The sequence below is a fragment of the Lipotes vexillifer genome, unplaced genomic scaffold (assembly GCF_000442215.2).
Source record: "Lipotes vexillifer unplaced genomic scaffold, Lipotes_vexillifer_v1.1 scaffold121, whole genome shotgun sequence".
Taxonomy (NCBI): domain Eukaryota; kingdom Metazoa; phylum Chordata; class Mammalia; order Artiodactyla; family Lipotidae; genus Lipotes; species Lipotes vexillifer.
Genome location: NW_006773122.1, coordinates 910,793 through 928,527, shown reverse-complemented (window position 1 = coordinate 928,527; position 17,735 = coordinate 910,793). Strand labels below are relative to the sequence as shown.

Here is a 17,735-nt window from a genome sequence, read left to right as displayed (position 1 = left end):
GGCACGAACCCGTGTCCCCTGCATCGGCAGGTGGACTCTCAACCACTGCGCCACCAGGGAAGCCCCCAGAATCTGTACTTTTGAAAATCACCCACCCCAGGTAATTCTTATGTACATTCAGATTGGAGAACCTCTGAATTCTGACCCAGTTGCTTATCTGGTACTTGAAAGTCATCTACAGTATCCCTGACAGCCTCCAGGTGTTAATGAGACACTTTCACAGATGGAGAGCTCGTCCTATTAAGAAGTATCTCTGATGATGTTAAACCAACAACCACACAAAAAATCCTCTGAGATTGAACTGAATTCTGCCTGCCTGTTTCTGCTACATGGAGGCCCTTGTACTGATCTATGGGTCACTGAACAAGCCTCATCTTTCTTCTCCATGAGGGCCCTTCAGTTACTTGGAGAGAACTGTTGTGTTTTATTGCAACATCCTGTTTCTTTAACTGTTGCTACAAGACATGGTTTCCAGATTCCTCACCAGCCTCATCTTTCTCCACTGTACTCTCTCCAATTTTTCTGGATTCCTCTGAAAATGTATTTTCCAGAAATAAACTCAGCACTCCAGGAGTGGTATCAATAGTCAGGAAGAGGGAAGAACTTTTACCTCCCTGATTTTAGACATGATACTCCTATTAATGTAACCTAAGTAAAATCTTGTGAGATAATTAAATAGCCATATCATGTCTGTTGATTATAAAGTAGGAACTCTCATAGATGTCAGGGAGGGCATTTATAGGGCTGCCTACTCACCTGTGTCACCATTGAGGGGACCCAGTTCCTGCAGCTCTGGTTTGGGAGGCTGATCTGGTCCTTGGCACCTCTGGAAGAAATGAGACAACAATGAGGATGAAGGAAGAAGGTAGGAGGTCAGTGTGAGGATGGATGCTATGGTAAGATTCTTCTAAAGGCAAGACAGGAATTCCAGTCGTGCCAAACCCGGCTCTAGGCCCAGTTCACTTAGGCTTCCTCCCTCACTAAACTGAGGCAGCACTCCCTCTGTGGGGAAAGGGTTCTCAGAGCAGAATTTCTCATCTTGGCCAGGGAAACCCTCCGCAGGGAGTTTGATGCTGGGTGGTCTCTCCTTAGATTCTTGTGATTTGGCTTGGCCACCAACCATGGGCCCCTCTCTGCCCTTATCTTCCTTCTCTAGGGACTTGGCCAGACCTTCTGCTATTACCCTCACCCCAGTTATGGCCTTTAGGTGTCCTAAAACTTCCTAACCCCCAGTTCAGAGACAATTCCCCTTCCCTCTCAGGGCTTGTGGCTACCACAACTTCCAGCCAACTTCCCTGTATTGAAAGCAGAGCATCAAAGTTCCAGCCATGTTTTACTATGCTTCTTCTCTGCTAGAAGGGCTGTTTCCCCAACTATAAGGAGACAGCAGTACTTAACATGACAGATGGCGGTGAGATACTGCAGCCAGGATGTACCAGGCACTATGCTGTCTTATCTATACTATCTCAGGTAATCTTTAGAAGGACCCTGGGAAATACGAATGCCCCCCAATTTAAAGATGAGAAGGCTGAGGCAGGTGAGGAGTCAATCAAGGTAAATCAGGGGACAACTGGCAGAGTCAAGTATTTGAGCCATACCTAGTGGGCACTTTAACCAACCTTGGCCTGTGTGGGTTGAATCTGATCAAAGGAGAGAACTGAGGCAAAAGGGCCTTCTGTACCACAAGGCAGTGTCAGTGGCTCCCAGATTTCAGTTTTCATAAATAATAATTTGAAATAGGAGAATTGATATGGGTTGACAAGAAAGGATGCTGACAAAAATTATTTGCAGACTATCACTATCATTTCATAAAACAGAAGACATTTTAACCTTCCAAAGTATATTAAGGAAAGCTCAAGATAGTTCTTCCAGGAAAGGGGAAGTAACATCTTACTCAACGCTACACACACATTCACACCTTTAATTTTCTCATTTCACCCCAGAGAGGTGAAAAGTTGGTCAAAGTCTGGCACTGGCCACTGGACCAGGATCTGGGGTAGAAAAAAAATTTAAGCCATTTTGTATACTTTTCAAAATGCTCTAGGATGTTAGCTAGACTTATTGTGATCATTTCACAATGTATATAAATATTGAATCCTTAGGTTGTACACCTGAAATTAATATGTTACTTGTCAATTATACCTTGAAAAAGTGTTCTGATTTTAAAAAATAGACATTCTAGGCCCCATTTTATTTCTATTAATTAATTTTTTTATTTTTGGCTGCGTTGGGTCTTCGTTGCTGCACGCGGGCTTTCTCTGGTTGCAGTGCAGGGGCTACTATTAAGGAAAGCTCAAGATAGTTCTTCCAGGAAAGGGGAAGTAACATCTTACTCAACGCTACACACACATTCACACCTTTAATTTTCTCATTTCACCCCAGAGAGGTGAAAAGTTGGTCAAAGTCTGGCACTGGCCACTGGACCAGGATCTGGGGTAGAAAAAAAATTTAAGCCATTTTGTATACTTTTCAAAATGCTCTAGGATGTTAGCTAGACTTATTGTGATCATTTCACAATGTATATAAATATTGAATCCTTAGGTTGTACACCTGAAATTAATATGTTACTTGTCAATTATACCTTGAAAAAGTGTTCTGATTTTAAAAAATAGACATTCTAGGCCCCATTTTATTTCTATTAATTAATTTTTTTATTTTTGGCTGCGTTGGGTCTTCGTTGCTGCACGCGGGCTTTCTCTGGTTGCAGTGAGCAGGGGCTACTCTTCGTTGCGGTGCGCGGGCTTCTCATTGCAGTGGCTTCTCTTGTTGCGGAGCACGGGCTCTAGGTGCGCGGGCTTCAGTAGTTGTGGCGCACGGGCTTAGTTGCTCCGCGGCATGTGGGATCTTCCCGGACCGGGGCTCGAACCCGTGACGCCTGCATTGGCAGGCGGATTCTTAACCACTGCGCCACCAGGCAAGTCCCTAGGCCCCATTTTCAAAATCACTTCAATAAGTCAGCCTGTGAAAAGGTTATGAAAGCATTCAATTGTGAATTATCACTGTAAAGGAAAAGCTTTCCTTTTTTCTGTGATAATAGATTAATAAAATAAAAATTATTAACAATTTCCTGAATTTGAGAATGAATGAAATGCTGCTAGAAAGCATACTTCCGGTTGAGGAAGGAAGAGAAGGGAGGGCTTCTGGAACATTCTGCTCCTGCCCCACAGTGCCTGGCACAGGGTCCGGTGCTGCGTGAAATCCTGGCAAACTGAGCAAGGCACAGTGCTTCCCCCAGGCCCTGGTCCCCACATCTGCTCAGTGGCTGGCACGCCTGTCACCCTCCCTCCACCCACCCTGTGAAGTCTCCGCCCTCCTGCCCATGGGAGAGGGGACGCCTGGCCCAGGCACAAGCTGTCAACACAGGATTCTGGGGAAATGACAGGACCCAGCCTCTCCACCCTGGGCTGGAGGAAGGAGGGAGATAAACACCAACGGTTGTCTTGTCTCTGTTGCCACCACTGGTTACACTAATCTGGTCAACGTTTTTATGAGTGAGATTTCCAGAATTCCAGTCTTGGCTTTTCCACAAATTTGGACAAGTCTCCTTCCTCCTCCGGGTTCCCACTTCCTCCTTTGTGAAGTGGAGGTGAGGAGGTCTTAGTTTCACCCAACGACGCCCATGGCGTTCAAACTCTGAGTGTCTGATTTCAGATCCTTTCAACCGCACGGAGAGGCAAGGGTTATTACAAGGGAGGAAACTGGAGCTGGGGAGGTAAGACACTGCCTAACGCGACCTCGATGTCAAAATCAGCATAAGAACAAGGTCTCAGAACAGTAGAGACCGGAACAGTATGGTTAAGAACTGTGGGAGTCTAAAATCACCCAGATCTGGATTCAAAACTAAATCCAACACTGTGTGACTACATGGCCTCTCCAAGCCTTGGTTTCCTCAGGAGGTTATTTTAAGGATTAGATGAGATAAGGCACCTATAACGTCTGGCATATTCTAAGATCTCAAACATGGCATTATGACAGTTACCACGTTCTGTTTGAAAAGCACGGCAAGAGCAAAGACGCGCAGTGCTTTCCTAGATCTTCTGGGCTGCCCTTGGCCTCAGGTTGCCTGAAAAAAGTTCATAAAGCTCATGAGAAACTGTCTTCTCCCAAATAACCACCACAGAAGGTGGAAAACTCTGCTCCACTAACAGCTTCCAGACCTTAGGCAGGACATGGCCTTGTGCTTGAGTCTCCAGATCCTGAGGGCAGCCCTGCCCCCTGGATAACTCCTGCAGAATGACATTCAGGACTCATAATCTGTCCTCACTCTACCCTTCTCCTCTCCATTTTCTTAATATTTAAATATTGGTAAACATCTTTTTCCAATTATAGTGGTAATAAATAATACATAATTATTCATTATTGGAATATTATATATACTTTCTTACCTCTTACTTTTTCAAATATGAGCATTTACTACATGGCATTAAATATTCTGTAAATATATTAATTTTAATGACTTGAGTATGACATTCTTATGGGTGAATTTAATCATTTAATCAATAATCCACAGTTGAATGGTTTTTTAATCCATACAACCTCCACTGGTTTTAAATCATTAATATTACTCAATATCTAATTGAGTGTTTCATTTTCAAAATAGTTTGCAAGAATATGTTGACCGCAAAGAATTTGCTTTTTAAAAAAAATAATGCCTTCATGTATCTCCTTCCACTCTCTAACATTTCTATGAAGCTCCCACTTTGAGTAGCTTTCTGATATTTGTGATCTAACTGTAAAATGTTATTCCCTCCCACATGTGAATAAACATAAATCCAGATGTGAAAAAAAATCCACATCTTTTTTTTTTTCACATTGAGGGAAAAAAAGTTGAGGGACTTCCCTGGTGGTCCAGTGGTTAAGACTCCGTGCTCCCAGTGCAGGGAGCACAGGTTCGATCCCTGGTTGGGGAACTAAGATCCCACATGCCGCATGGCACAGCCAAAAAAAAAAAGATCCACTGTTGAATATATACATTATTTCCATTTTTAAATTTCCAAATCATGCTTTAGAGAACATACTGATTTATAAAATTTTTCACACATCTAAAATTACTGGCTCTGCCTGTGCTCTGCAACAAGAGAAGCCACCACAATGAGAAGCCAGGGCACCGCAATGAAGAGTAGCCCCCGCTCGCCTCAACTGGAGAAAGCCCACGTGCAGCAATGAAGACCCAACGCAGCCAAAAATAAATAAAATTTAAAAAAAAAAGAAATATAAGATTAAAAAAAAATAAAATAAAATTACTGGCTCTACTCTCCAGAAACTTCTATCAATTAACTCACCCACTAATAATACACAGAAGGCCAGTTTCACTGCAACCTTGTCCACATGGACTAGTGTCTTTCTTTTTTCTTTAATTAAATAATTTTTTTTTTCATGTTGACCAATTTACTAGGCCAAAACCAAACTAAAACAACCTGCTGTGCTCCTGGCCACAAGATGCACAACCGTGTGTTCAAGACCATCCCAGCATGACACATGGTCAATAATTTCTCAGGCCTCCAGGCCCAGCTCATATATTATTTCTACCTGGTCTCTCCCCAGGGCTGAGTTAGCTCCTGTCAGTGCTACGCTCCAGGGCCTGTTTAGACACCTGTGTGAGTAGCTACCCAGTTACCTGTACTTCTGCTAGTCCAAGGGGCTCCTTGAGGACAGGGACCATTTTTGAAATCGACTCTGGATTTGCCCCAGTATCTGTTATGATGCCCAGAACAATATTTCCAGGAATTTCCAGGCCTAATAGAGGGTCTCCTGTATTAGAACCACCTGAAGTCCTCGCTTAACACAGCTCCCAGGCCCGGTTCTAGACCTACAGCATCCGAGGGTGGTGTGTGTGTGCTGGGAAGCTCCGATCTACCAACCCATCCAGGTGATTTTGAGGCTCCCCAGAGCCTGAGGACACACAGCCCAGAGCTGAACGGGAATCGATAAACAATTACTGCATGGAAAATTCCCACGGTGGGGCCTTGGCTGCTTCCTCCTCAGAGGTCACACAGCAGAGTTCACCCTGCAGTGGGAGAGGACAGGAGCTGGGAGGGGGCCACAAAAATTTTCCCTTCCAAAAGCAGAGCGGGGCAGGCCTCAGACTGGGAGGGGCATCCGGTCTGAGCTCTGGAAGAGGGATGGCAGCTTCCTGTGTCAATGGAAACTTGGGCGAAGAAAGCTATGAGGTGGCAGCTGGCAGCACGGGATGGAGGGAGAACCCAGGACTGGGGGAGAGGCCAGGAGACCCAGGTTCCAGCTTTACTGTGTGACTTGAGGGAAGTGCTGTCCCCTCTCTGGACCTATCTGTGATGGGTCAGGGTTGGAACAGACGTTCTCCTCGGTCCTTCTGGGCTCCAGGACAGCCCTTCAACTAAGAGGGCTGGAAACAGGGCCCCTCCATCTTGGTGACATGCACCGTTCTGGGGCCCAGCTCCTTGCTGTCAAGCAGACCAGAGCTCTGCTCTGGGGTCAACCAGAAGCAAACCTGGTCCGCGGTAGAACACGGCTCCGAAAGCAGACAGGGTCCAGTCAGAGCATGAGGACAGGGCCCAGAGCCGTGAGGAAGCCAGGCAAGCTTGGACTGGGCCTGGTGAGACCCTCTCGAATATGCTTGCATTTTGGAGGGTAAATTGACCAAATGGAAGGTGTCCAAGAGGAGCTGACAGGATGTGGTAGGAGATTCAAACCAAGTGACAGGAGGGACTGTTAACAGTAGTTGATCAGCCTCGAGAATAGGCAAAAAACAAAAACAAGAAAAAACTCTGGACTCCGTCTTCAAATCTCTGCAGGACTGCCATGAGGTAGAAGCCGCTAGTGTGTGGTCCACAGCCTTGAAGGGCAAGATGGTGTCCAAGGACTAGAATTTTCAAGTGCAATATGAAAAATCTCAGAACTGTCTCAAATAGATATAGGCTGCCTTATTGGAGGGTGGGGTGGTGGTAGTGAGCTCTCTGTCACTGGTAGCATACAAGAAGAGGCAAACTTTATTTTGCAGGTTGGACTGAGTGATCTCAGAAGGCCCTCAACTCCAACTGTCAATAATTCTATAAAATATCCCTGATGTTCAACAAGTAAAGACCTCTGGTAAGCATCAAGTGTTTAGCTAGTGCAGGCGGTACGTAAAACCCACCAACATTAACAGAGTCCCAAGGGGCTCTGTTGAGTATTATTCAGGTTGCAGTACTTTGGGGTGAATTTTCATAGTTTCATACTGATGTGTCCAGGATAGACTCCTCACTTCCCTCAAATTCCGAGCCTCATCAGGAAAGAATGAGGAAGGCAGAAGCAACTGGGATAGAAACTTCCCAGCTATTCCTTCCCTTGGGAATCCCACTAGGATGGAAGCCAAGCCCTGAGGCTGGCTCGGCCTTTCCTGAAGACACTTGGTCTAACCTTGCTTTAGGGACCATCACTCCGTCTTCTTCATGGGCCTTTAGGTATTGTGTATTTCTGATTGAACGGTGTGATTTATGGCCTCATTATTCCTGTTTAGCTTCGAGAATTTAGTAATCAAGGGACCCTTAAGAGTTCACCAAGCTCCTCTGCCATCCCCGTAAACCAGAGCCCTGGCTTCCCTTGGCCGCATAGTTCTGTCACACCCACCTTGGCTGAGGAAGGCTTACTGGGACCCAGAAGACAGGGATGGAAGGGCCCCTGGAGACAGTTTATTCCAATCCTCACCTCCCATTTCCAGATGGAAAAACTGAGGCCCAGAGGGGAGGTGGGCAGTGCTTGTCAGAGGCCACAAAGCAGGGAGCAGAGCCCTAAAGGGAATCCAGACTCGAGGCGGAGCCCCTTCCGCATCTTTCGTGCACGCGCCAGATTGATCCAAGTAGCCAAACGTTTAGGGGATTCTGAGCCTCAAGGGACTCATATCACAACCCTCTGCAGTATCAGAGCTGCCTTTCCGGTGTCAGGACTCAGCATGGGTGGGGCCCCCGGCACCACCGCTGGTTTCGGGATCTGAACAACCACAGCAGAGCCCATTGGCTGAGGGTAGAGGCAGGAAGGAGGTGGCGGCGGAGGCCTGTGGAGGCGGAGGCCCGAGGGGCCCCTCCAGGACTTCGGGTAGAGGAGAGGCAGGACCTAAATGTTCAGGGCTGTTGAGAAATGTTAGCGTTCACACCCAAACTACAGAGCCTCGGATGTAAGAGCACCATAATCACAGGCCTCAGCTTCCCCATCTCTAAGATGGGCAGAAGTATTTGCCAAAGCAATGCCTGAATGTGATTTCATTTTCACGCGGCCACAGGGACACCAAAGATTTATTTCAACTTGTTCATTTTACACATGACGGCGTCAGCATCAGCCAGTGCCTGCCTGGGGACATACCGACGTGACCACGCAACCGAATGAAAGGTAGGAGCACCAGCCAGTACCTCTCAGCTGTGTCAGGAGGCCCCGCCTATTCTCTGAATACCTGCAATGCCCCTAGAACAGCCCAAGTCAGGGGCGGATGTGGCCTCCATCCCTCCCATCTGACCAGCTGACGAAAGAGATCTCGGGGGAGGACAGAACCACTTCCCTCCCACGCACCTGCTGAGCCCACCCATGGCAGACAATGAGCGCAGGGCCCAACCCCTCACTCACAGATGGAGGGGCTGAGGCCTAGGAAAGGGTTTCCAGTATACCACATCCCCTTCCTTCCTCCCTAGAGCCCACCTTTTCCGGTCCCGTATCAGCCTCCCAGGGGGTCTGCCAGCTCTGCTCGCCTGAGAGGGCCTGGAGCTGTCAGAAGCACTCGGTACCATTTCCAGCATTTGGGTCAGCCCACCAGGCAGAAGGACCCTGAAGGAGTGGGACAGAAAACGGTGTCAGTGGCCACAGCGGGGGAAGAGACGGGCTGAGGGCATAGATACACGGCTGGATATCCACCTGTCTCACCAACCCAATGGCAAACTCCCCAGTCGGAGTCCAGAGTCAGGCCCCTGACTTGCTACTTGCTTGCTGTGTGACCTTGGGGAAGCACCCTCCCCTCTCTGGGCTTCTGTTTCCTCCTCTCTCTGGCATGGAGTTGGGCAATGGGATACATCAGGGCCCTTCTGGTTTTGGTATGCTGTGGACTGAAAAGAAGGGGCAGAGTGAGGTCACCCTGACACCTCATCCTCTATCAGTCCTGTCACGCTCGCTGGCTCCAGGCACGGCAGAGCTGGCAGTTGGACACACTCAGCTGTCAGCCCCTGCATGGAGAGGGCTTCTCTGCAGGACAAGGAGGAGGGGCCCTTGCTCAGGAGGGTCTGGGGGGTGTCCTGAACCCTTCATACCACCCTCTGTTCTTGAGCAGCTCTTGTGGAAAGCATGTAGAAGGGGGAGCTGCAGTGCCTGGAGCAGAAGATGACAGAGCCCAGCAGCCACCTCGCAAGGTACACGCGGCAAGCACCCCCACCCTGCCATAGCACGGCCAGCAGAGACTGGCACCCATTAGCGAGGACTGTGGCTCCTCCAGGGTGCTCAGGGCGGGGTCACTTGTAACAGGGAAACGCTGGAAACCAGGATCATATCCACAACAGGGCACCAGCTCAATACACTAAGGTATATAACACTAGGCAGTGCCACTCATATGTTTAAAAAACCCAAGTAGGAATTTACCGACAAGAGTGGAAAGCCATTTGGTAGGATATCAATAGGCAAAATAAACTTTCTACTGTAGGTAAATGCACAGGAAAAACTACCTAGAAAAGTGCACACTGCTGGCAGCCAGTCATCATCTCTAGAGAAAGGACTAGAATTACTGCAGTCAAGGAGGGGGAGCTTCAGTTTTGCCTAAATTCTTAGAAGTTTTCAAACAATAGTGTATTCACATTTGACTTGTGTACAATGAACAACAACAGGCAGAATAAATACCTCTCTTGGAACCTAAAAGCAGCCATGGCGATCATTTTACTGGTGGGGAGATCAAGGCCCGGGGAGAGAACCAGCTGAGATCACACAGCAAGTTAGTGACAGAGGCAGGAGTGGGACCCACTCCTGACCCCCGGCCCAGTGCGCTTTCCTCTGCAGATGCTGCAGCTGGTGTCCAACAGCATTTGGGCCTTGTCCAAGCACCTCCTTGTCTGCAGTGCTCCCTACCTTTCTGCCAAGCCATGGTTCCAAAGGGGAGGCACTGGGCTCTTCCTGCCCATTTCTACTGGTGGCAAGGTGGGGGAGGGGTTGCAGAGGGTGGGGAGTAATTAACCTTAAAATATATATGTTTCCTAGGGCTGCTGTAACAAATCACCACGACGTTGGTGACATAAAACAACAGAAATTTATTCTGTTCCAGTTCTGAAGGCTAGAAGTCCCAAACCAAGGTATCAGGTGGGTTGGGTCCTTCTGGAGGCTCTGAGGGAGTTTCTGTTCCATCCCTCTCTCGTAGCTTCCAGTGGTTGTCAGCAATCCTTGGCGTTCCTTGGCTTCGAGCTGCACCACTCTGGTCTCTGCTTCTGTGATAACATGGCCTTCACCCCGTGTATCTGTGTCCAAAGTTCCCTCTTCTTACAAGGACACCAGTCCTTGGATTAGGGCCCACCATCATCCAGTATGACCTCATCTTGACTGATTACATCGGCAAAAACCCTGTTTCAAATAAGGTCATACTCATAGGTTCTGGGTGTACATGAGTTTGGGTAGGGACACTAATCAACCCATTAAAGGGACTTCCCTGGCGGTCCAGTGGTTAAGACTCCGTGCTTCCACTGTAGGGGGCACGGGTTTGATCCCTGGTCAGGGAACTATGATCCCGCATGCCGCGTGGCACGGCCACAAATAAACAAACATAAAAAAATCCATTACACATAACTTTTCTGATGTCAGAGCTGTTTTCTCAAGGAGAGGGCAGGGGGTAGGGTTGCATGGGGTGGTGGAGAAATGACAAGGTTCGTTGTACACTCTGAAAAAGAACTTCACTGCTGGGGAGGAAAGAAAACTGGAAGTAGGTCAGTTTGTACATCATGTATCTGGGGGGAAAGCATGGGTGTGGGATGGACGTACTGTGAGGCATTTGGCCTAGATGTTCTGGAAGATTCAGATTTGAAAATAAAGTGACACAAGATAAATGATTTTTAAGGATTCACATTTACCTGGTGAGAGAAGTCGATGGCTTGTCTTCGGGTGATGGATAGATTTAGATCTACCTATGCTAAAGATAGGAGGAATTTCTCATTTTCTCTTTCTCCTTCTCTCTGCCTGGGGCGGGGCCCCGGGAGCTCCCCCTGCACCCACCTGCAGGTCCTGCTCCCTTCCTGGCCCAGTCCCTGGTCGACCAGTCATCCGGGGCGGCTCACAGTGCTCTGAGGGTGGAGGACACTGAGAGGACAAAGTGCAGGCCTTGAGGAGGGAAACCCAAGTGCACCCCGAGATGTCAGAACCAGGACTCAGGCCATCCATCAGACTCTTCCTTTTATGGGGGCTACCCAACTTTTTCCAAGTTTGGTTTTTGAACATGAACGCACATGAATGTTATACTGAGGTCTCTTGGAACTCTTTTTCAGGTAGATTTCAGACCTTTGCTTACTAGCCAACCTATGAACACTGAGATGTCTAGTGGCAGCCCCTCCTACCAGGAGTGTCACCGTCTTGACTTATACGGCATCCTGTTTCCGGATGGACAATTTGAAGTTTTATCTTTTCGGCCCTTTTTATAATAAAAAAACACAAGTGATGACGTGAAGCATGGGCCCCAAACTCAACACCCGACTGAGGCAGCAATGGAAGTCCTGAGGTGCCTGGGGGCATCTCAGGCTCTCAGGGACCTATGCTAGCTGATTGGGAATTCAGCTACAAAGGAACAGAATTAAAAAACATGTACATGTGCAGAAAATGTGTTACCAAAGGTTGTGTGTCCAAGGCAAGGATTTATTAGGAATTATTCTGATGGGTTTTAGGTCACAGGGCACAAATGTCTCTTTATAACATAGAGATCTGGCATTGAACCTCACAAGGTTGTCAGAGGTCATATATATGGAAGCCTGTATTGACTTTAACTAGGATGATTTTTCCGGTGGGGGGAGGGGCATCATTTTGGGGGTTGGGCAAAGCTCAGAGGCCACATATACAGCAACGTCCCCACAATGTTTGGGACAGAGGACTCAGTGCCAGGGAGAGGCAGTTTCCTTTCGTAGACCCTCTGTCCCACCCTCAGCAAACCAAGTTCAAAGGTCAGGTTTGCCCTGCTCCTACCGACCAGGTGTCAGGGGCCCTGCCTCTTGTGTACCCCATTCATCCTGACACAAGTGTCTGGCCCCCATTCACCTTCAAAACCCAGCCAAGATGACATCTCTCCCTGGAGGCCCTCCCTCCCCCAACCTCTCCCCTCTGACAAAAAGGCACAGTCTCCTGGCTTAAGATGAAAACACAAGGGTGGGTAGGAGTGGGGAGTGTAAATAACCAAGTGTCCAAACTGGTTAAATAAGCCACAGAACATCCACAGAACATTAGGTGGCCATTAAAAATCACATTTCCACGGACTATTTAACATGGGAGAACGCCCCCAACAAAATATTAAGTAACTAGAATATAATCATTTAAAATATATTCCCAGGGACTTCCCTGGCAGTCCAGTGGTTAAGAATCCACCTTCCAATGCAGGGGACGCGGGTTCGATCCCTGGTCGGGGAACTAAGATCCCACACACCGCGGGGCAACTAAGCCCCCGCGCTACAACTAGAGCCCACGAGCTCTGGAGACCTCACGCCACAACTAGAGAGAAGCCCGCATGCTGCAACCAAGACCCGACGCAGCCAAAAAACAAATGCATAAATAAATATCAAATAAATAAATAAGATAAAGTATTTTCCCAATTCTGCTAAAATAGTCACATTCACATATATCACACATGTAGGAAAACAGTACAAAGAATGCCACCGAAATGTACACAGAGGCTACCTCTTCATGGTGGGACTAAAAGCTCCTTCAAAACTTCTTTTTACTTTTCCAAATTCTGAAATTTTGCCTCAAACATTAGTAATCACAATAATGAGATGTCTTGAGTGGAATCCTAAGTGCTTCCTCGTCCGAGGCTTGCATCCCCTCTTCTATTTTTGCCACAATCGCAGCTGACCTCTGCTTGAACTACTCCAGGATGGGGAGCTCACTACCCTTCTTCCTGGTGAGAAGGAGAATCTGGCTCCCTTTACTTTCCCCTCATTGGCCACAACTCTGCCTCCTGGAACCAGAGGACAAGGCTGTGCCCTGTGCCCGTGCCTCTTGATAACACTTCAGAGGTTGGAAGGCAGTGGCCAGGCTCCAGGCTTCATCCTCCTAACCCAACAGCCTGCCAAGAACATGAATGTCCCCCTGTCTTCCGCAACCCTGTTTGCTTTCCTTGGGTACGATCCAGGCGGTGATGTCCTCACCCACGTTCTGTCTTATCGAGGGTGTGCCACTTACCAGTTGGTGTATCAGGGGCTCTATTACATGCATTCTTTCATCTAATCTTAGAACCCTATGACTCAGGAGCTAACATCACACGTATTTTACAGATGAGGAAACTGAGGCACGGAAAAGCCAAGTCCCTTCCACGGTCACTTAATGGATCCACGATGGAGCCAGGACTGAAGTGGCACCTGGCCCAGAGTCAGACAGCTGAGTTAATAAATGAATATGCGGACCCAGTTCTAAAGCCCATGTCCTTAGTGTCTATGGTTTTGTTTCAGAATTAGCTGTGCCCATGCCAGGCTCTCCCATCGTGTTCACTTCTGCATCTCTGCCTCTCTCACCTGGCCTGCTACACGGAAACCCTCCTGAAGGGCTACTGACCACAGAGGCCTGTCTCCGGGAGCAGTGCTGAGCCAGGGTCTCTGATGCGCTGCTCAGAGCTGTGGCACCAGAGCCGAAGCCCTGGGGACACCAGGCACACATACAGGGGACTGACCATGAGGCACTAGCTGTCCCTCCCCACCTTGGGCCCAGACGGGTAACCTGTTGGGGATGGAAGGTCCCTGCGTACTCCCCATGTCACTCCTACAGGCAAGTCCATGGGCTTGCTTCCTCGGCCCTTCCCCTTTCTGTCTGGGCTTCTCCCAAATCCTCCCAGGGATGTGGCCACATCAGCCACAGTCTCTGCCAAAAAGGGTTTCGGAAGGATCACACAATGCAGGTGGTTCTTCGGTATCCACATCCAGCCTGCTAGGGATCCCCACTCATTTTTTTCACCAGGATTTCAACTTTCCCCAAAAGTCCCAGTATCAGCCCCAGGTCAGACCTCTCAGTGGGATCTAGGACAGCTGGTCAGCTAAGGCCACCAGGCACTGTTGACCACAGGATTCAGCAAACCCTCAGGGGCCTGGCCCCTGGAGGGACCTTGAGAAGTCCTAGTGGTCAAGCCCCTGTCCCTAGCCAGCGAAGTCCCCACTGAGAGCGCTGGCCTCATCCCTCACAGCTGGCCACGCCCACTCTCCACAACCAGCACTGCTTCTCAGGCTCAGCCGCTGCTCAGACTGACCTTTCTGCCTCGACTGGGTAACTCCTACCAAACCTTCAACACTCAGCCAAGGCGTGCTCAGCCTTCCTCCAAGAAGCCTTCCTGGGTCTCTCAAAGCTGGGTGAGATACTCCCGCTGCACCCTGGGCTAATCCCTAGTCTGGCTCTCATGTGGCCCTCATTCACTCACTCAAGTATTTATGTAGCACCTGCTCTGGGCTCTGTGCGGGGCAGTGAGCACTAGCCGGGGAGGGCAGAAAACCAGGCCCCACTGCAAAGCTTGGCCACCAACTGACTACGGGACATCACTCCTCCCTTGAACCTCAGTCTCCTCCCCTATAAAGTGGGGAAGATTCGGCAGCTCAGGCTGCTGTGAGGTCAGCAGGATGTGAAAGCACTCTGTCAACTGCCACTCAGGGTGAGTCACTGTTGTCGTGACCTGAGCCTCCTGCGGTCTGAGCTCATTTTTGTACATCCCATCCTCAGAGGCCCCCTCTCCCCCAGGGGGCTGAGAGCCTACTGGGGATGAGCTTGGAAGCTCACGCCTTCTAGGGGTTGGCACTTGGATGAGAAACTGGGCAGGAGCACCGCGCGAAGGGATGGAAACAGGCGTGAACTTTAAACAAAATCAGCTTATAAATCCTGCCACTCAGGGGCAGGGGCCCGGCACTGCTGGGGCAGGAAGAAAAGCCAGGCTGCTCTGAGGCAACAGGCTAAAGGCTTTAAATGCCAAAGGGCTTTGGAATCAACAAGAAGCCACTCTAAGCGCCGAGTAGGGGCAGAGACAAAGAACACTGGGCTAGGGGACTGGACACCTGGGTTCTACTCTAAGTTGCTCTGTGACCTCAGTCAAGACCCTTCCTTCTCCAGGCTTTAACCTCCCATCTGTATGTTGGGTGCATCAGCCCAGGTGGTACCCAAGGCCCTTTCCCACAGGGATAGTCTCTGCTGATTTTACTTGCCCTTCACAGGGGGTCCAGTTCAGGCTGTGCCAGGGACAGACAGGGACAGCTGGCGAGGCTTTCAGAAAGGCCACGAGGCAAGGGAACCCATGCTCACTGTGGTCTCTTCTGGACTATGGAAGAGTCAAGGCCTGGAACAGGGCTCCTCCTCCAGTCTCCTCCCACCACTGTGTAGATGGAATTCACCCTTGGCCCACTTTGCAGACTAAGAGGTTGACACAGGTGCAGAGAACACAGATTCTCAGACTCCTAGAAATCATCCTGCTCATTGCCCTCCCTCTCCATATAGAGGGAGAAACCGAGGCCCAGAGAGTGCTAATGGCTCACTTGGGGTCACACAGGATGCTTGTGGCACAGCTAGGATTAACACTGAGGATCATGTCCACCTATCACCAGTTTGTTATAAATCTCAAGCCAGGCTCAGGTTTATGTGCTCATCATCCCATCAGCCAGCCTCTGCTTCCACTGATGGAGGCAAGCCTCAGTTTTCCTATTGGAGCCAGGGAAGACAGGAGGGTTTCTGGGTCAGAGCTCGGTGAGGTTTTTTGAACTGGGAATAAAGAAAGAGCAAGGAAAGCAGAGGAGGCGCTGTACTTGGGACAGAAACTTCTCCCTGGACTAGGCACAGGGCAGGAAATAGAATCACCCAGGTTGGGGACAGTCCTGCATACTCAATAAGCAGAAAAGCTTGTGCTCAAGCACAGGCAAAGCAGCAGACACTCAAGTTCAATGAAAAATTACTAAATAGTGTCACTGTGTGTGTGTGTGTGTGTGTGTGTGTGTGTGTGTGGCGGGGGGCGGGGCTCTTGAGGTCTCAGGGGACTGATCATCAAGTTTATAGGACCACCTATTCCCACCTGGCTGGAGGGCAGGCAGTCATAGGAAAAAGGCTCAGGACTTGAGGGTCCTCCCTTCCCTCTCTGTGCCTCAGGTTGTCCTCTGGTTCCAGACTCTGACCTTCCGGGCTTGTCAGAACCCAAGGGGCAGCTGGTCCCACTGCAAGAAACCCGAGGAGAGTCTCCTGGGCCCTGCCCCAGCTCGGAGGCCCCTTGGGGGAGGGACAGGAAGGGAGGGAAGGGGAGCAGAAGGCGGTAAATCTCCCCCCCTCGTTGGCCCCTCCCAGCTACCCTTAGGACAGCCCACATGCACCGGCTCCGGGGCCTGAAAAGGCTCTAAACCAGCACTTCTCAAACTTTAAAGCGTAGTGTAATCACCTGGGCATCTTGTTAAAAGGTTCTATTTTAGTAAGTCTGGGGCACAGCCAGAGATTCTGCATTTCTAACAGGTCCCAGGTGATGCCGATGATGTAAAGCCGTGGACCACTCTGCGTGCGAGTAGCGGCCCTAGAGGTAATTTGCCTCTTAAAGGTGGGAAAACCCAAGGCCCAGAGAGGTCAAGTCACATGTCCACGGCCACACAGCCAGCAGCCCCAGACCGAAGGAAAAGGCACCTGCCATAGGCACTAGACATTTCCCCAGCCCGCGAGCCGGAATCAGCTGCCCTTCCCGGGCCCTGGGGCCGTGTTTGTAAACTCGGCTGCCCCGCGCGGCTGAGCCCAGGGCCGTGAGGGAGAGAGCGCCGCCCGGCCGAGACTTCCCCGCCTCCCTCCGCGCCGGCCTCTAGCTGTTCTCCGTCCGGCATCCCCGGCCGACCCGAGGGAACCCGGGGCGCCGAGGGTCCCCTGAGGCGGAGTGGTTCCGCACCTTCCTTCCCCTCCGAAGACAAACTTCTCCGCCGGCGCCCTTTACCTTTTTGTGGGGGTTGCAGCAGCTCAGCCTGCTGTGTCCGCAGCCCATCCTCCTCGGGGGACTCCCGGACGCCGCCTCCCAACTCCGGGGCCCCCAGAGGACCCTGCCGTTCTGGCCCCGCTGCCGGCTCCGCGCCCGTCGGCCGGGGCTGCCGGCGAGACCCTGAAACTGAACCTGGAAGCGCAGACTTGAGCGGGAGCTAGGACGGCCGCGCGCCGTAAATACTCGAAAAACAGGGCCTCAGCGGAGCCGGCTGGGCGCGCGGAGCCGCAGCCTGAGCAGGTGACCAGAATCTTTGCAAATGATAGAAAACTCGGGCCAGGGCCGAAAAGATCCCTACGATCAATGGATTCCTTTCCAGGCCCGCAGCAGAGAAAAGGCCAGGAAAAAAAAATTAAAACAATTATTTAGTAAACACAATAGCTACCATTTATTGAGTTGTTTCTGTCCTGGATTTTTTGCACATATTATTTCCGTTTCTTGCAATCTCCTTGCAACAAAGGTATTAGTTCCTCCATTTTACAGGTGAGGAAAATCAGGCTCCGATATGTGATTTGCCTAAGCTCACAAAGCTAGTAAGTATCAGAGCCCAGATAAAAATCCAGTTCTAACTCCAGAACCTAAGCTTCCAACCATTTCCCTA

At 49.9% G+C, this 17,735-nt stretch overlaps 1 protein-coding gene across 1 annotated transcript in view; it reads right to left on the bottom strand.

Annotated features, from left to right (window-relative positions):
* The window catches only part of CCDC69 (coiled-coil domain containing 69), a 39,372-nt gene that overhangs the window by 19,502 nt on the left and 2,135 nt on the right, over positions 1 to 17,735 (bottom strand). The window contains exons 2-3 of the mRNA XM_007448061.1: positions 17,093 to 17,291; positions 757 to 826 (exon numbers count right to left, since the gene is read on the bottom strand). Coding sequence (XP_007448123.1) covers positions 757 to 826; positions 17,093 to 17,291 — 269 coding nt within the window. The remainder of the gene's footprint in view (positions 1 to 756; positions 827 to 17,092; positions 17,292 to 17,735) is intronic.